Source organism: Anomaloglossus baeobatrachus, chromosome 1 (assembly GCF_048569485.1).
Source record: "Anomaloglossus baeobatrachus isolate aAnoBae1 chromosome 1, aAnoBae1.hap1, whole genome shotgun sequence".
NCBI lineage: Eukaryota > Metazoa > Chordata > Amphibia > Anura > Aromobatidae > Anomaloglossus > Anomaloglossus baeobatrachus.
Window position 1 is genome coordinate 321340204 of NC_134353.1, and position 15876 is coordinate 321356079.

Below are 15876 nucleotides of genomic sequence, written 5' to 3' on the forward strand. Positions count from 1 at the left end.
ATAGGAGAAGCTAAGTAATTTTGGTCCCATATCTGCACAATGATTAGCTGAACGGCAGAATAAAGACTGGCAGAAACACCGATAGCAGCCATGAAATTTATTGATTATACAAGAACACGTTATTAGTTTTATGTTCTTTGCAGGTTGTGACAACTTTTACTTACAATGCCAACATCATCATTTATCATTAGAATTTATTAACCTGAGGGAGGGGGGTTCAGATAATCCTGAGAGTTGGGACACAGTATCCTAAAATCTTTTAATGTGCGTGCAATGAAAGATATCACCACCTGCAAGGGGTTAGGAAATGCGTGGCACCAGAGACACCCAGATAGCATCACCACTGCTGCTGACTAGAACTACACCAAGCAATCATTTCTTCACCACTGCTTTTGGAGATGATCCACTTCCATTTGTAGACTCTCAATCTTGTCCCCAAACTCTTGCTTGAAGAGTCTGTTGGCTTCTTCGGCCTCCAGCCGGTGACGCTCTGCCACTTTCAATCTGGATTTCATTCACATGAAAGGGTAATACAAAAAAAAAAAACACAAACAAAAAAGGCAATGGAGGTGGTGGGTATAAGGAAGGGATTATAAAACATAAAACTCAAAACAAGAACAAAGTAAATAAGTGGAAAATGGATAGATAAAAAAAAATGATGATAAAACCTACATAATATTTACAGAAACTTTATGGTGAAGCAGGCAAAAACTGTATGATGTATAAAGATTGTTCATAATGTTCTTGACGAGCACATGTGCTGGAGTCCTATACGTATGCCTCTTCATGAATCAAGAGTGGTGTGCACCTCTATGTGCACCTCGACACAAATCCTACTCCAGTACCTACAGAAGTAAGGTTTGTGGCATAGTTAATGCTGTCACTCGTCATGAATTTGATGGGCGGTGGTCACCACACACCCACCCTAGCCCGAATTTGTCAGAATTGGACAAAAATGATGTACAGTAAGAACCTCAAAAGTTGCAAAATTTTTTTACACAGTTTCGAGTTGTGCCAAAACTGTGCAAATTTTTAAAGCTTTTTACGCCAGATTCCAAGCGTAGAAACTTTGATGAATCGGGCCCTAAATGTCTTAGTAGATATTACATATGTGAATTCCTCATGAACTAACAATTCTCAATTATCTTTTCTTAAAAATTTTGCATTTGTGCTAATCTTCAGTTATAAAATCGTTCCCTCTATCACACTGTTTAATCCTTTCCTCTTATACAGTCTCATTTAGAGTCAAGAAGGTTAGGCATACTAGTAATGATCCTTTATCTAGATACATCAAATGGTCTTGAGAGTCACCATATTATGTAAACTACCTTATAGGAGGAAAGCCTTTATGTTAGTATGTTTTGATAGTAATTTCAGCTTCTGTGCAGACAATGGATATTTGACACAGAATTTAGCCTCAAAACTGCAGCAAAAATAAAATTAAATTTTACTCTACAATCTCAACTTCTGAAAATAATTTTAGAGACCGGTGTTAAAAGTTATACTGTGCTATGGTGACAGATGGTAAATCTAGGTCTTGACACGGTGCATATACATAAGAAGCTGAGATAAATCCCTCTGAAGACGTGTAATGCATAAGACAGTAGAAAAACTGCTTAATGGGGGTTGTTCAGGATCTCCATCAATATCAGATTGGAAAAAATCAGACACCCGGCACCCCCAATGATCAGCTGTTTGTAGCGCCTGTGGTAGCTGGCTGTACACAACTGTGGTACTCCAGGTCCATACATTTTACTGTGTGCCTATTCTTAACTACTACTGCGCTGCACTCACCAAACATTTTACTGCCTAAGCTTGTGTAAGTGCCGGTGCATTAATATACTCGCCGATCAGCATCTCTCCCAGTGCCACTCTGGTTTTCTGGGTCGTATGACTGCTATTCAGACTTGCCGGAACACACTGGGGTCTGTGTGAGCTCGAAGTCACTTTTACAATGCAAATCTAAGAAGCTTCGTCGTGACACTATAAACTTACACTGTAAAATCAACTCTCACCTCATGGACACATAGCCTTGTGTGATCCAGCAAGTCAGAATAGCTGTCATGCGACCCAGAACAGACCTGGAGTGGCGCTGGAAAGCAGAGAAGAAGGGAATTTTGTTTACTTACCGTAAATTCCTTTTCTTCTAGCTCCTATTGGGAGACCCAGACAATTGGGTGTATAGCTTCTGCCTCCGGAGGCCACACAAAGTATTACACTTTAAAAAGTGTAACCCCTCCCCTCTGCCTATACACCCTCCCGTGCCTCACGGGCTCCTCAGTTTTGGTGCAAAAGCAGGAAGGAGGAAACTTATAAATGGTCTAAGGTGAATTCAATCCGAAGGATGTTCGGAGAACTAAAACCATGAACCAAAGGAACAATTCAACATGAACAACATGTGTACACAAAAGAACAAACAGCCCGAAGGGAACAGGGGCGGTTGCTGGGTCTCCCAATAGGAGCTAGAAGAAAAGGAATTTACGGTAAGTAAACAAAATTCCCTTCTTCTTTGTCGCTCCATTGGGAGACCCAGACAATTGGGACGTCCAAAAGCAGTCCCTGGGTGGGTAAAAGAATACCCCGATAAAAGGAGCCGAAAACGGCCCCCTCTTACAGGTGGGCAACCGCCGCCTGAAGGACTCGCCTACCTAGACTGGCATCTGCCGAGGCATAGGTATGCACCTGATAGTGTTTCGTGAAAGTGTGCAGACTAGACCAGGTAGCCGCCTGACACACCTGCTGAGCCGTAGCCCGGTGCCGCAATGCCCAGGACGCACCCACGGCTCTGGTAGAATGGGCTTTCAGCCCTGAAGGAATCGGAAGCCCAGAAGAACGGTAAGCTTCAAAAATCGGTTCCTTGATCCACCGAGCCAAGGTTGACTTGGAAGCCTGCGACCCCTTACGCTGGCCAGCGACAAGGACAAAGAGCGCATCAGAACGGCGCAGTGGCGCCGTGCGAGACACTTAGATCCGGAGTGCTCTCACTAGATCTAGCAAGTGCAAATCCTTTTCACATTGGTGAACTGGGTGAGGGAAAAATGAAGGTAAGGAGATATCCTGATTGAGATGAAAAGGGGATACCACCTTAGGGAGGAATTCCGGGACCGGACGCAGAACCACCTTATCCTGGTGAAAAACCAGGAAGGGGGCTTTGCATGACAGCGCTGCAAGCTCCGACACTCTACGGAGCGATGTAACTGCCACTAGAAAAGCCACCTTCTGCGAAAGACGTGATAGAGAGACATCCCGCAGCGGCTCGAAAGGAGGTTTCTGAAGAGCCCTTAGAACCCTGTTAAGATCCCAGGGTTCCAGCGGCCGCTTGTAAGGTGGGACTATGTGGCAAACTCCCTGCAGGAACGTGCGGACCTGCGGAAGCCTGGCCAGACGCTTCTGAAAAAACACGGAAAGCGCCGATACTTGTCCCTTGAGAGAGCCGAGAGACAAACCCTTGTCCATTCCGGATTGAAGGAAGGAAAGAAAAGTGGGTAAGGCAAACGGCCAGGGGGTAAAACCCTTATCAGAGCACCAGGATAAGAAGATCCTCCAAGCCCTGTGATAGATCTTGGCGGACGTTGGTTTCCTGGCCTGTCTCATAGTGGCAATGACATCTTGAGATAACCCTGAGGACGCTAGGAGCCAGGACTCAATGGCCACACAGTCAGGTTGAGGGCCGCAGAATTCAGATGGAAAAATGGCCCTTGAGACAGCAAGTCTGGTCGGTCTGGGAGTGCCCACGGTTGACCCACCGTGAGGTGCCACAGATCCGGGTACCACGACCTCCTCGGCCAGTCTGGAGCGACGAGGATGGCGCGGCGGCAGTCGGATCTGATCTTGCGTAACACTCTGGGCAGCATTGCCAGAGGAGGAAATACATAAGGCAGTCGAAACTGCGACCAATCCTGAACTAATGCGTCCGCCGCCAGAGCTCTGTGATCCTGAGACCGTGCCTGGACTTTGTTGTTGTGCCGAGACGCCATGAGGTCGACGTCCGGCGTTCCCCAGCGGCAACAGATCTCTTGAAACACGTCCGGGTGAAGAGACCATTCTCCTGCGTCCATGCCCTGGCGACTGAGAAAGTCTGCTTCCCAGTTTTCTACGCCCGGGATGTGAACTGCGGAGATGGTGGAGGCTGTGGTCTCCGCCCACAGCAGAGTCCGCCGAACTTCTTGGAAGGCTTGACGGCTGCGCGTGCCGCCCTGGTGGTTGATGTACGCGACCGCCGTGGCGTTGTCCGACTGTATGCGGATCTGCCTGCCCTCCAGCCACCGATGGAACGCCTTTAGGGCTAGATACACTGCCCTTATCTCCAGAACATTGATCTGAAGGGAGGACTCTGTCGGAGTCCAGGTTCCCTGAGCCCTGTGGTGGAGAAAAACCGCTCCCCACCCTGACAGACTCGCGTCCGTCGTGACCACAGCCCAGGATGGGGGCAGGAAAGATTTTCCCTTCGACAGAGAAGTGGGAAGAAGCCACCACTGAAGAGAGGTTTTGGCTGCCAGAGAAAGAGAGAAGTTCTTGTCTAGGGACGTCTGCCTCCTTCAACACAAAGCACAAAAACTGAGGAGCCCGTGAGGCACGGGAGGGTGTATAGGCAGAGGGGAGGGGTTACACTTTTTAAAGTGTAATACTTTGTGTGGCCTCCGGAGGCAGAAGCTATACACCCAATTGTCTGGGTCTCCCAATGGAGCGACAAAGAAGATGCCAAATCGGTGAGTAAATTACTGCACCTGCACTACGTATATGGGTTTAGGCAATAAAAGGTTTTGAGAGAGTGCTTCTTTAAAGGACCCCGGTTCTAGTGATCGCTTAGCGGTGGTGTCCTCTGTGATGTTTAGAGAGTTGATGAAGCATAACAAAAAGACATGGTTTTAAAAAGTTTATTTGGCAAATTTTTGTTGGGTCTAACAAAGATTTCATCTATAGTGAGAGGGTGGGAGGGAAAAAAAGGTTAACAGAACGGAGGAGCCATGGCTTCAAAATGCAGCGGTTTTCAAAAGAACAGTAGGCAACATTTAACATCTATGTAGTAGCTTGTAACAAGGCAGACTGTCTCCCTTCCTCCTGCTACTGAGTTCCTCTGTTAGTGTTGGCAGGCCGCCTTGCGTTAGTCGCCTAGTGCTGCTTCTGTAACAGTTTACTGGCTGTACTACTTAAGGTTTTTGCCTGTTTCACCAAATTCTTTTCACTAGTTTGTTAATTTAAGAAGGAAAACCAAAAACCAAAACGTTAAATGACATATAAAAGGGCAAATGATTAATAAAACAGAGAACATCAAAAGAAAAAGAACAATTAGGAAATTCATACAAATATACAGTACAACATAAAGAGAACAAGTCCTGTGCCAGGATGAAAGAACCGCGGCGTCTGACACCACAATACAACCGTTTTGTGCCGCTAAAGCCAAAAGTTGAGCTTAGCGCTCTACTCTTCTCGCTTAATCCTACTGCTTTAGCATTGCCCTTTGTAAAATTTAAGGAGCACGGATATCAATATTTGTAAATATAGATTAAGTGCTAGTATTAAGAAAATTACACATACAGGACAAGTTCTCATTAATCATTTTCTATAAAAAGTATGTCGATGCAGATATATCCAGCTATAAAATACATTTTCAATTTTAATAACTGACCAATCACTAGCATAAATGATTATTTCTATATGCTTTTATAGTAAAAATAAATAAATAAATAAAAGAAAAAAAAAGGGGGGGGTTGTCCAACTTTGGGGACTATATATTGAATTTTGCATGTATTTGAGGTTAAAAATCATTTTTCAATTTCATTAAAGGTTTTGCCATGTATCTTTTACAGGGTATTAATTTCATTAAATTTTCCTAAACATACAACTTTAATATAGTCTGGGGTCATAAATCAGCGGAATAGAGCTCCGAAAAATAAAGATACAAACGCCACATCTGAGTGTAATAATGAGCCCACTGATGGATGTTCAGTTACCAGTGTTCACTGCTCAGTTTAATGTGGATTCACTACAAATTTCCCTCCTGCTACACTGAAAAGAGTTATAAAGGGGTACTCTGAGAGAAAAAAAAAAACTAAAATTATATACAGTTTCTTCACTCATGCACAATAGATGCCCAGTGCAGCTCTTATCTTTAGATCACTTGTAATTCAGTATGACAGGAGCTGCTCCTCACCCCTCCAGTCTGGGACGTTGCGTCACACATCAGTACACAGGGCCGGATTAAGGTTGGTGGGGGCCCCTGGGCAGAAAATCTGGTGGGGGCCCCATAACGTTAACATTTTTAGTCATAACAGTAGAGTGTGAATGTAGCATTTAGATATAAATCCAATGAACATTTATCTTATCCTGTTCTGCCACATTCAGATTTACAGTACTACAATACAGACACAGTCCAGGATCACTCACAGCCGTCACTTATACTCAGAAAGTAAAGTTACTCACATTTTTTTATTGATCCCAATGTTAAGACAGCCAAGGAATAGTAAAAATACAGAAAGGGAAAGTTCTCACTGGCAGCAATGGTTGCTGAAAATCACAATGTGCTCTCTATTGTATTGTCTCCGGAGTAGTACATAGCAGCTGATGTCTGTACACGGTATGCCATACACAGTATCAGAGGTGGATCTAGGTTTTCCTGTCCATGGAGTAGGAGTTCAGTTTGGCGCCCCCTTCTATACACGGCTTATGCGGTTTGAGTAGTTGTCATGTGACCGCTCATACGCCATTTTCACACGTGCCGATGAGCTGCTCTTCCTAATTCTCTCAATGTTCAGTGAAATACTACAGCCCATAAAGAGAAGCAGGAAGAGAAGCTAATTGTGACTCAAAGTATTAAAATGACCTGCAAGTGGTCATGTGATCACTTCTGGAATTAGCAAGCAGAGCTAAATCCTTACATTGAGTATATTACAGGTTGTTGGATTGGGCATGCTACGGGGCTTACTTTTATTATTAAAGGGGTTATCCAGGTCGACAAGGAAAATTTGTAGTTATCCTATATGACTGCAGACTTCTGAATTCTCACAGCTTGCGGACTGCACACTGTCATGATTTTCCCGTGCCATGAGCAAGTAGTCATGGCACTGCAAGTATGCGATTTGCTTACTTCCGGCCACATTCAAATTAGGACGTCTGCAGCCTCACTCAATAGTTACATGCCCTCAAGCGCTCACTGCTGGCATCGGAGAGTCCTGACAGTGTGCAGTGTGCACACTGAGCATTCAGAAGTCTGCAGTCACATAGAAACTTTCATCACAAACCTGGACAACACCTTTAATGCTACTAACATAATGTAGAAACCCTTGCGGTCATGTAATTTTACAAATTATGGCTTGCTACGTGTGTACAGGATCAGAATCAGTAAAATGTACATAAATACACTGTGTGCAGAATTATTAGGCAAATGAGTATTTTGCTCCCATGATACTTTTTATACATGTCGTCCTACTCCAAGCTGTATAGGCTGAGAGCCAACTACCAATTAAGTAAATCAGGTGATGTGCCTCTCTGTAATGAGGAGGGGTGCGGTGTAATGACATCAACACCCTATATAAGGTGTGTTTAATTATTAGGCAACTTCTTTTCCTTTGGTAAAATGGGTCAGAAGAGAGATGTGACGGGCTCTGAAAAGTCCATATTGTGCGATGTCTTGCAGAGGGATGCAGCAGTCTTGAAATGGCCAAACTTTTGAAGCGTGATCACCGAACAATCAAGCGTTTCATGGCAAATAGCCAACAGGGTCGCAAGAAGCAAAATAGGCGCAAAATAACTCCCTATGAATTGAGAAAAATCAAGCGTGAAGCTGCCAAGATGCCATTTGCCACCAGTTTAGCCATATTTCAGAGCTGCAACGTTACTGGAGTATCAAAGAGCACAAGGTGTGCCATACTCAGGGGCATGGCCATGGTAAGGATGGCTGAAAAACCACCACCTCTGACCAAGAAACAGAAGATAAAACGTCAAGACTGGGCCAAGAAATATCTTAAGACTGATTTTTCAAAGGTTTTATGGACTGATGAAATGAGAGTGACTCTTGATGGGCAGATGGTTGGGCCAGAGGCTGGATCAGTAAAGGGCATAGAGCTCCACTGTGACTCAGACATCAGCAAGGTGGAGGTGGGCACTGGTATGGGCTGGGATCATCCAAGATGAACTTGTGGGACCTTTTCGGGTTGAGGATGGAGTGAAGCTCAACTCCCAGACCTACTGCCAGTTTCTGGAAGACAACTTCTTCAAGCAGTGGTACAGGAAGAAGTCGGTATCGTTCAAGAAAAACATTTTCATGCGGGACAATGCTCCATCACATGCATCCAACTACTCCACAGCGTGGCTGGCCAGTAAAGGTCTAAAAGATGAAAAAATAATGACATGGCCCCCTTGTTCACCTGATCTGAGCCCCATAGAGCACCTGTGGTCCCTCATAAAATGTGAGATCTACAGGGAGGGAAAACAGTCCACCTCTGGGAGCAGTGTCTGGAGGCTGTGGTGGCTGCTGCACACAATGTTGAGCGTAAACAGATCAAGCGATGACAGAATCTATGGATGGTCGGCTGCTGAGTGTCATCATAAAGAAAGGGGGTGATATTGGGCACTCATTTTTGGGGGTTTTGTTTTTGCATGTCAGAAATGTTTATTTCTAAATTTTGTGCAGTTATATTGGTTTACCTGGTGACAATAAACAAGTGAGATGGGAATAGATTTGGTTTTTATTAAGTTGCCTAATAATTCTGCACAGTAATAGTTACCTGCACAAACAGATGTCCTCCTAAGATAGCCAAATCTAGAAAAAAAAACCACTCCAACTTCCAAAAATATTAAGCTTTGACATTCATGAGTCTTTTGGGTTGATTGAGAACTGTTGATCAATAATAAAAAAAATCCTCTAAAATACAAGTTGCCTAATAATTCTGCACACGGTGTACAGCACCAGAACCAAAAGCAATACCAAAATACATCACTAGCACCCAGTGGCGTAACTAGAGTTTGATGGGCCCCGGTGCAAAGTTCAGATCTGGGCCCCCCTCCACATACACCGACACTTGGGGTACAGGATAATGACACTGACACTTGGCTCTTACCCTCAGCACCCAGATTTCCCATGATCTGAAATCCCTCTATCAGCACCCAGCTTTCTTATGTTCTGATATCCATCTTGTCCTCGGCACCCAGCTTCCCCATGCTTTGCTATACATCTTTCCCTCAGCACTCAGCTTTCCTATATCAGAGCATGAGAAAGCTGGGTGCTGAGAGAAGATGTATAACAGAGCATGGGAAAGCTGGGTGCTGAGGGAAAGAGCCTTTTTCCCCTCAGCACAAAACGTTCCCATCCCCTGATTGGAGAACTATATACGAGGGGGGACAAAGATACAAACACAATAATGGCCCCCACATAGCCTTCCATATAGTGTAAAGGGTCCCACATAACCCTTCATATATTAGAATGCAGCTCCATAGTCCTCCATGTATTATAATGCATTTCCCATAGTTCTCCATGTATTATAATTCACCCCATAGTACATAATATATAATACTGCCCCACATAGTCCTCCATATATTATACTGCACCCCCATAGTTCTCCATATAGTATAATGCACCCCCATAATCCTCCATGTATAATATGCACCCAGCCCTCCATGTATAATAATGCAGCCAGCCTCCCCAGTCCCTTCAATTATTATAATTAATTTCTCATAGTTCTCCATATATTATACTACACCACATAGTCCTCCATATATAATATGCACCCAGCCCTCCATGTATAATAATGCAGCCAGCCTCCCCAGTCCTCCATGTATAATAATGCAGCCAGCCTCTCCAGGCCTCCATATATAATAATGCAGCCAGCCTCTCCATGCCTCTATGTATAATAATGCAGCCAGCCTCCCCAGGCCTCCATGTATAATAATGCAGCCAGCCTCCCCAGGCCTCCATGTATAATAATGCAGCCAGCCTCCCTAGGCCACCAAGTATAATAATGCAGCCAGCCTCCCCAGGCCTCCAAGTATAATAATGCAGCCAGCCTCCCCAGGCCTCCATGTATAATAATGCAGCCTGCCTCCATGTATAATATAGCAGCAAGCCTCCATGTATAATAATGCAGCCTCTCCAGGCCTCCATGTATAATAATGCAGCCTCTCCAGTCCTCCATGTATAATAATGCAGCCTCTCCAGGCCTCCATTTATAATAATGCAGCCTCTCCAGACCTCCATGTATAATAATGCAGCCTCCAAAGGCCTCCATGTATAATAATGCAGCCTCCCAAGGCCTCCATGTATAATAATGCAGCCAGCCTCCCCAGTCCCTTCAATTATTATAATTAATTTCTCATAGTTCTCCATATATTATACTACACCACATAGTCCTCCATATATAATATGCACCCAGCCCTCCATGTATAATAATGCAGCCAGCCTCCCCAGTCCTCCATGTATAATAATGCAGCCAGCCTCTCCAGGCCTCCATATATAATAATGCAGCCAGCCTCTCCATGCCTCTATGTATAATAATGCAGCCAGCCTCCCCAGGCCTCCATGTATAATAATGCAGCCAGCCTCCCCAGGCCTCCATGTATAATAATGCAGCCAGCCTCCCTAGGCCACCAAGTATAATAATGCAGCCAGCCTCCCCAGGCCTCCAAGTATAATAATGCAGCCAGCCTCCCCAGGCCTCCATGTATAATAATGCAGCCTGCCTCCATGTATAATATAGCAGCAAGCCTCCATGTATAATAATGCAGCCTCTCCAGGCCTCCATGTATAATAATGCAGCCTCTCCAGTCCTCCATGTATAATAATGCAGCCTCTCCAGGCCTCCATTTATAATAATGCAGCCTCTCCAGACCTCCATGTATAATAATGCAGCCTCCAAAGGCCTCCATGTATAATAATGCAGCCTCCCAAGGCCTCCATGTATAATAATGCAGCCTCCCCAGGCCTCCATGTATAATAATGCAGCCTCCCCAGGCCTGCATGTATAATAATGCAGCCTCCATGTAAAATAATGCAGCCTCCCCAAGCCTCTGACCTCCGTGTACCCTCTCTCTTCACGTCTCCTCGTTCCCCCGCCGCTGCTCGTCCTCGCCGCTGCTCTATCCTCGCCGCTGTTCGTTCCCCCGCCGCTGCTCGTCCTCCCCGCTGCTCTGTCCTCGCCGCTCTCCTCGTTCCCCCGCCGCTGCTCGTCCTCCCCGCTGCTCTGTCCTCGCTGTCGTCCTCCCCTCCTTCCTTCGCCGCTGCTCGAATTTGCCGCTGCTCTGTCCTCACCGCCGCTCGTCCTCCCCGCTGCTTGTTCTCCCGGTGTTGCGGTCGGCGTCCTCCCGTCCTGCACTCTGTGCATTTAGCACAACAGTCGCACGGGAGTGACGTCACGGCGCAGGCACAGGGGTAGAATGATGATGCATAGCGCGGCAGCGCTATGCTTCATCATTACTGTGCACGGTGATGGGGGAGCCGCTGCAGCTGACACCAGGCAGGGGGTCCCAATGCCGCGGTTGACACCAGGCAGGGGGGCCCGGTGTCGTCGGCGGCACCGGTTCAAATAGCAGCCGCGTGGTCTGCGGCAGAACAGCGCAGCTCCTCTCTCACTGACAGGAGCTGGCTGCTGATCTGCCTGGCGGGCGCCGGGCCCCTAACCTCCCGGGCCCGGTCATAATGACGACCGCGGTAGTTACGCCCCTGCTAGCACCCTCATCAGTAAACGAATATATCACCAGAACCACCAATACATGACTACAGTACCAAATTTACTACAACAATATATTGTAATGTCACATCCCCATATACATTTGTATCACATGAATTAACAACTCCCAGTATGTCCTTAACAATTGTAAGAAAATGCTGGGAGTTATCAGTATTTATGAAGCATTGAGTATCACAAACATACAGTTACATCCAGGTACCTTGTAGGTGACATCTTCTCTGATCGGAGTCATCTTATTCTTTCTTCTCCATCTTGTCCAGACGTCATGATGAGTTTTCACATCCACAGCTCCTCTCTGCAGACTTCCCGGGCCTTCTGCAGCACATCTCAACATTATGCCCTTATAAATAAATAGCAGAATGATTATAATGCTCCTAAATATAAATATATGACCTACGCTGTGCGCCTGAATAAATAATTGCCCCTCACTGTGCTCCCTGCATAAAATGACCCACACAATGTCCCTCTTATGGTACATGGCCTCTTCTTTCAGTTCTGGGCCCCCTCGTCACACCGTCCTGTACATTGTGTCCCCACTATACTTCCAAATGTCTATACTGTGCCCCCTCCTCACACGCCCCCTCCTGAGCTGTACCCTCACAATGTCCCCATGCTATCCCCTCTCTATACTGCCCTCACCCTCAGTATCAAAATCACTATAGTGCAACTCAATCTCACATTCCCCCTCCTCAGCATACTGTGCCCTCACACTGCCCACCATGCTGCCCCTTCTCCATACCGCTTATCCCCCCCCCCCCCACTACCCACTCTCTATACTATGCCCCTCACACTTTTCTCCACCAATACTCTCCACTTACAATATTCTCCCACCATACTGCTGCCTCACTTTTTAATGGTGCCCCCCTGATTACTGTGCAGGGGCAAATATGACGCATGCCCCCCAAAGGTACGCTCCTGTACAGTGTACAGGAGAATACATGACTGGTACACAATATACTGTGATACAGACACCAGATGTTATACAATATACACATTATTATATACCATCTGATGTGTGTACACAGTATATCACACTACTCTGTACACTGGATGTGGTATACCATGTGCACAGATATACAATCCCCTGCACTGATCACACCTGGACCTACAGGACAGGATATAACATATTCTATATGTAATATGGGCCATATAGTGTAATGTGTGCTGCAGGCTCAGATGTAACCAGTGCAGGATCTGTGTAGTGATGTCTGTGCTCTCTGCTGGAGCTCAGTGTGAGTTATTGCAGGGGAGGGATGAGGCTGCAGCCGATGACCCGGCACTGACAGCCCGACCTGATCTGCAGCAGAGCACACTCCTGCAATATCTCACACTGATCCCGGGCAGAGTGGCCGCTGACACTATGGAATCCGGTCTGGAGTTATCAGCGGCGCCCTGCTCCCTCCTCACTGCAGTCTCCTGCCCGGCCGGCACCATGATTAATGACCTCATACTTACGGGATCCACTGAGACCTCCGGTCCTCCCACAAGCTCCTCTACGGAAGGAAGAAGCAGCAGCAGGTGCGCGGTGACGTCATCCTGGCAGACGCAGCCCACACAGCGTGCAGTGGGCATGTCTGCAGCACAGTGATGGCCGGGATTGAAATACCTTAAAGGTACAGTGCGGTCTTGAACCACTGCGGCATTAATAAAATGGCGGACACACAGATGGTGGTGGGGGCCCCCTCAGAGGCTTTTGTGGTGGGGGCCCCTGGGCTGAAGCCCCGTCTGCCCCGCCTATAATCCGGCCCTGTCAGTACATAATGTTTATCTTCCCAGAGTACCCCTTTAAAATAAGTCTGAAAAATCCTTAACAGAGACTTACATGCTGCAGATTTCAAAAACCATAGGGCAGGCTAATGCAGAAAAACTGTGTAGATGAAGTTTCAACTGCCCAATACTGTGATCTCCTATAGATTATCTTATGGAAATCTGTAGATGAAATCCACAGCAATTTTGTCTCATTTGTTTTACTCTTCAGTGTTGATCCTAGACTGATAATTATCGACTACACACAGAATTGATGATAAATGTTTGATCAGTAGGGGGTTTGAGCACTGGAACCCTCACTAATGGCAACAATCTGTTATAACATACTTGCCAATAAATTTAATAGTATGTAGCAGTATAACTTTTTGGTGTGGAAGGTTTTTATTGCTGCCATTGAGTTCAGCACTTTACTAGTTACTCTTTAGCTATATAGTTTTATAAATGGGTTAAATGCAGTAATCTCCCAATACTGCACTAAACAATATCTTTACAGTAGATATAAAGCTCAATATTCCAAAACAGAGCACCCAACCCTCCTGGGCTCACACTTGCTTTTCCATTCCATTTCTCTCTTATCTGTTAAAAAACAAACTGATCCGTTCTGCAATTTTTCCCTCTTCTAAAAACGGACACAGAGGAACAAGCTCATAATTATCAATGGGGCTCTTCTGCTCCCATCATTTCCATTAGTTATGCACCAGATCCATTTTTGCCATGAATTCCATTTGTCGGTTCTTAAAAAGGAAGAGACACATGGAATGTCGGAGCATAAGTGTGAACCGGGCCTAAACATATATTATTAAAAGATGTTAAAGGGGGACCATTAAATTTAAAAGTTGAATGAAAGTCAAAATATTCTATTGCAGCGTCAAATTGTTCACAATAAGAAAAAAAGTCCGCTTTATGTAGCTTAAAGAAGACACTTTTGTTCAGAGATTGCAAAGCCAGAAAATTGCCCTTTTTCCCCCCTTTATTAATTTCCTGCAATTTAAAAAAAAAAACAAAAACCTCTTCCGACAACAATTCAACAATCTTGGAGCAATATGTATAATATAAAGCATTAGATTATTCCGCGTGTTACCTCTGCTCCAGCTGTTTGATAGTGGCAGCCATCTGATTGGTTTTCTCTTCCAAGCGACTGTTTAACTCAGTCTTCTGTTTCACTGCCAAATCTGAGCTCTAAAAAGGAGATTTACCAGATGTTTAGACATCAGTCATTACTGCACATATCAGTTTCACACAATGTATTACTTGCTTTAACCCCTTCACGAGCGGTCAATTTTGCGCTTTCCGGGGTTTTTTTTGCTATTCTTCTTCTGAGAGATGTAACTTTTTTTATTTTTCAGTCAATCTGGTCATGTGAGGGCTTGTTTTTTTGCGGAACAAGCTGTACTTTTAAAAGAAACCATGAGTTTTACCATATAGTGTACTGGAAAACAAAAAAATTCCAAATGCGGAAAAATTGCAAAAAAACAAAAGTGTGATTGCACTATTGCTTTTGGGATATTTTATTCACAGAGTTCCCTATATAGTAAAACCGATGTGTTGTTGTGATGCTGGAGGTTGGTGCGAGTTCGTAGACACCAAACATGTATAGGTTTACTTTTATCTAAGGGGTCAATAATAAAAAAATCAATCAGAAGTTTGTTCGAAAAAAGTGGTGTACGTTTTGCGCCTTTTTCCGCAACCTGTAGTGTTCTCATTATTCGGGATCTATAGTTCAGTGACGGCTATTTTTTGCGTCTCGGGCTGACATTTTTTAGCGGTACCATTTTTGTGCCAATGCTACGTTTTGATCGCCTGTTATTGCATTTTGCGCAAAATATGCATTGACCAAAAACCCAATTTTGGCATTTAGAATTTTTTTGCTGCTACATCATTCACCAATTAGATTAATTGATTTTATATTTTGATAGATCAGGCATTTCTGAAAGCGGCAATATTAAATGTGTGTATATTTTTTTATTTTTTTTAACCCTTTAATTTTCAAATGGGGCGAAAGAGGGGTGATTTGAACTTTTAGTTTTTTTTATTTTTTTCAAAACTTCTTTTATACTTTTTTTTTCAATTTACTAATATTCCTAGGGGACTATATGGATCAGTTGTCTGATTGCTCATTGATTTCTCCCGATCAGAGCAGAATCGCTCAGACCGGGAGAAATGTTCATCTCCTGTAAGCTGCAGTTATCGGCTGCTTCTTACAGGAGTTTAGTCATGTGAGCTACAAGAGTCATCACATGACCCTGTGCTACCATGACAACCACTGGATCCATGTGATCACGTCACGTGACTTCTGGTATCTGCCTGTGAGTACAGATCTACAGCAATTGCCGTTAATATGGCGCTGTCAAGTCTTGACAGCGCCATTTAAGGGGTTAACAGGTATGGGTGGATAGCAATTCCACTCGTACCTGCAAGGCACACGTCA

At 44.9% G+C, this 15876-nt stretch overlaps 1 protein-coding gene across 8 annotated transcripts in view; it reads right to left on the reverse strand.

The window, feature by feature from the left end:
- RUFY3 (RUN and FYVE domain containing 3) overlaps positions 1–15876 on the reverse strand; it is a 143658-nt gene that overhangs the window by 21665 nt on the left and 106117 nt on the right. For 5 of the 8 annotated variants that reach the window (XM_075351590.1, XM_075351597.1, XM_075351605.1 and 2 more), the window contains 2 exons: positions 14530–14627; positions 385–504 (listed from right to left, as the gene is read on the reverse strand). In XM_075351590.1, coding sequence (XP_075207705.1) covers positions 385–504; positions 14530–14627 — 218 coding nt within the window. Of the gene's footprint in view, positions 1–384; positions 505–4863; positions 5186–14529; positions 14628–15876 lie in introns of those variants that run through there. The other 3 variants (XM_075351628.1, XM_075351636.1, XM_075351643.1) reach the window with 1 other exon arrangement.